General features: G+C 55.5%; 1 protein-coding gene across 1 annotated transcript; it reads right to left on the bottom strand.

Annotated features, from left to right (window-relative positions):
- Positions 1–2,133: 2,133 nt before the first annotated feature.
- On the bottom strand, positions 2,134–2,700 carry H310_12675 (hypothetical protein; the record flags this gene model as incomplete). The annotated part of the gene is made up of 1 exon (XM_008879844.1): positions 2,134–2,700. The coding sequence occupies one exon, from the start codon at positions 2,698–2,700 to the stop codon at positions 2,134–2,136; it is 567 nt and encodes a 188-aa protein (XP_008878066.1).
- Positions 2,701–2,710: the final 10 nt, after the last annotated feature.

A 2,710-nucleotide genomic window follows, 5' to 3' on the forward strand; every position in this document is an offset into this window, starting at 1 on the left:
CGACGGAACCATTTGACCAAGGCGAGTAGGCCGTAGTAAAGTGATGTTGTGAGCCCAATTGGCGAGCAACGTGCTCAATGACTTCGTTGCGGAAATGAGATCCGCGGTCGGTGACCCACGTAGGCACCACACCAAAAAGGCTAAACCAGCGAACCAAACCAGTGGCAAAAGCTTCGGCCGTTGCAGCGGCAAACCCGTGAGCATACAGAACCCCGAGGCATCAATCATCTTTGAGAGTGAGGACGTACGTCCATTGAGTGACACGGTCGCGTGGCAAGGTAAGAAAATCCGCATGGATGAGCTCGTTGGGCTTCGTGGCGTGAAGAGCTTCGCCAAGGGGGCGTGGAATCATGCGACCCGAGACGCAAATGCAATGCAAACACGAACGAACAAACGTCGTCATGTCGATCAACATAGAAGGCCACGAACACCAAGCCGACAGTGACGCAAACGTAGCATCCACCCCGCGATGACCCGAGACATGAGCATGAGCGACAACCATGAGGCGCGCGTGGAGGTGACTTTCGCCCGGAGGGATCCACATTACGTCATTTGCAAAAATAAAGCACTGTTTCGCATCACTACACGCACAGTCCGCAGGCGGTGGTAAACGGGCTTGCTGGATTGCGGCGATTGCAGCCAAGGTCGGCCACACAAGCTCAAGCGATTGCAACGGAGAGACAGGTGCCAGTGCCAGGGCGCGAATAGCGCTAGACGAAACAGCAGCTGGAACGACCTGCCAACGACTCAGCATGTCGGCCAACACATTGCTGTCGCCAGGGATGTGCTGAATGGTGTACGTATAGCCCGTCATGACCATGGCCCAACGCTGCAGGCGATCCGCCTGATGGCGCTGCATGGCGCCGTCGGTAGCAATAAGGTTAAAAATAAACCAAATTGCGATGATCCGTGCAAATCATAAAACCACCTGGACGAAGCATCAAGTATTCAAGGCGCTTACAGCTCTCTACGATAGCAAACGCCTCTTTGTCCGGGATGGGCCAGCGGCTTGAAGCACCAGTAAAACAGCCATTGAGGACAGCTAGAGGGCGATGGCGTTGGCGGTCAAGCGGCAAGGACCTGTCAGCCACCGGGACCTGAGTGACAACCGAGTCCCAAAAATCCATCGACGCATCCGCAAACAAGTAAACAACTGCATCATCCTCAGGGTGAGCAAGGGGAACCATAGCCAACAGGGAGTCTTTGACAGCCTGAAAACAGGCATCATGGGAGGACGACTAGCCGGGCTCTGAGAGCAGAACGCGGTCAAGCTTACGCTATTTCCGACTGGCCACAGACTTGGCAGCGGTAGACAGTAGAGCCATGAGAGGTGCAACGAGAGCGGAGTAGTTGGGGACACTAGCGCGCATCCAATTTGCACAACACAAAAGCTTCTGAAGCTGTGCCGCAGTGACAGGGGCGGAGAGACCAACAAACCCCGCTACCCGCTGCGTGCAGTGTTCAATGCCGTCGAACGAAATAATCTTGCCGCACCACTTCGCGGTGGTGAGGAAGAATGAGCACTTGTTGGGATGGAGTTTGAGGCCCGTAGAGGAACAAGCCTTCAAAACGCGCTCAAGTACAGTGCGCAGAGTGTCGGGAGAAGACGCGTAACCAAGGACGTCATCAAGCCAGGCGAGAATGCCGCGAAAAGGACGTCTTTGAAAATAAGCTCGACGCAAGATTGGCAGTAGCCAACGCTGTCCGAACCACCCATGGACACCCGTGTGGGTGTCATCATGCCCCAGTGAGTCATGATGGTGAAACGTTCCTGGCTGGCCGGAGCCAACGGTAGTTGCCAGTAACCGCGAAACCAGTCGAGGGCAAAATACACGCGACTGCCCGCCAGATAGCCCATAGCCACTTCCAATTATGGCATTGGCCACTGTAAAGGTTCCGTGCGAGCGTTGACCGACCGGAGGTCAACAGTCATTCGGAATGAGCCATCTTTTTTGGGCACAATCCGTGGAGGTGAGGCCCACCTGCTGCTGGTGTTGAGGTAAACCAGGCCGGAGCGTTCAAGCTCGGCCATATGTTCCTCCACATATTGCTGGTGCGCTGGCGGATACCGGCGGGTAGAACACTTCGCTGGCGAAGCCCCCTGACGCACACGGACCTTCAACCGGGGAACCTTCACAGCGGGTCCCCACCAATACTAAGGCGAAACACATCGCTGTAGCGGAGTATAAGGGCACGGAGGCGCTCTAAGTCCGGACCGGCTAGGCCATAGGCCTCGGCCTCAGCAACACGGGCAGCCAGAAGAGAGTCAACCGCGAAAGGGGCCGAAACCAAGGAAAGCGAAGGTAGCGACGTCACGTCATCAGTCAGATCAGCACCATCAGATGGCGACGCAAAATCGGCGTCCAGAGGAACACCAGGCAGCTCGGCCGGGAACGGAAAGACACCCGCAGAGGACAAAAGCAAGGAAGGAGACATCGCAGCCACAGTAGACGAAGCAATAAAACCCGACACATCAGAGCGTAGTGTCTTGTTGTCAAAATAACCCATCTCCTCCAGAACCGTCGCCATAAAATCAGGCGGCGCTAGGGCATCCATAAGGTAGCCCACCACATGCTTAGGCTCGGATTCAATCATGTACGCCATGGACAGCTTTTCGAGCATGGTATCCATCGTGTGAGCCAAGTTGGAAATCCGGCTGTTCGCGTCGGTCAATGCAGCATTTAGGCGCAATTCTTTCATGTGACGGTCG

This window comes from Aphanomyces invadans, assembly GCF_000520115.1.
Source record: "Aphanomyces invadans strain NJM9701 unplaced genomic scaffold supercont1.42, whole genome shotgun sequence".
In the NCBI taxonomy this organism is placed as follows: Eukaryota; Oomycota; class Saprolegniomycetes; order Saprolegniales; family Verrucalvaceae; genus Aphanomyces; species Aphanomyces invadans.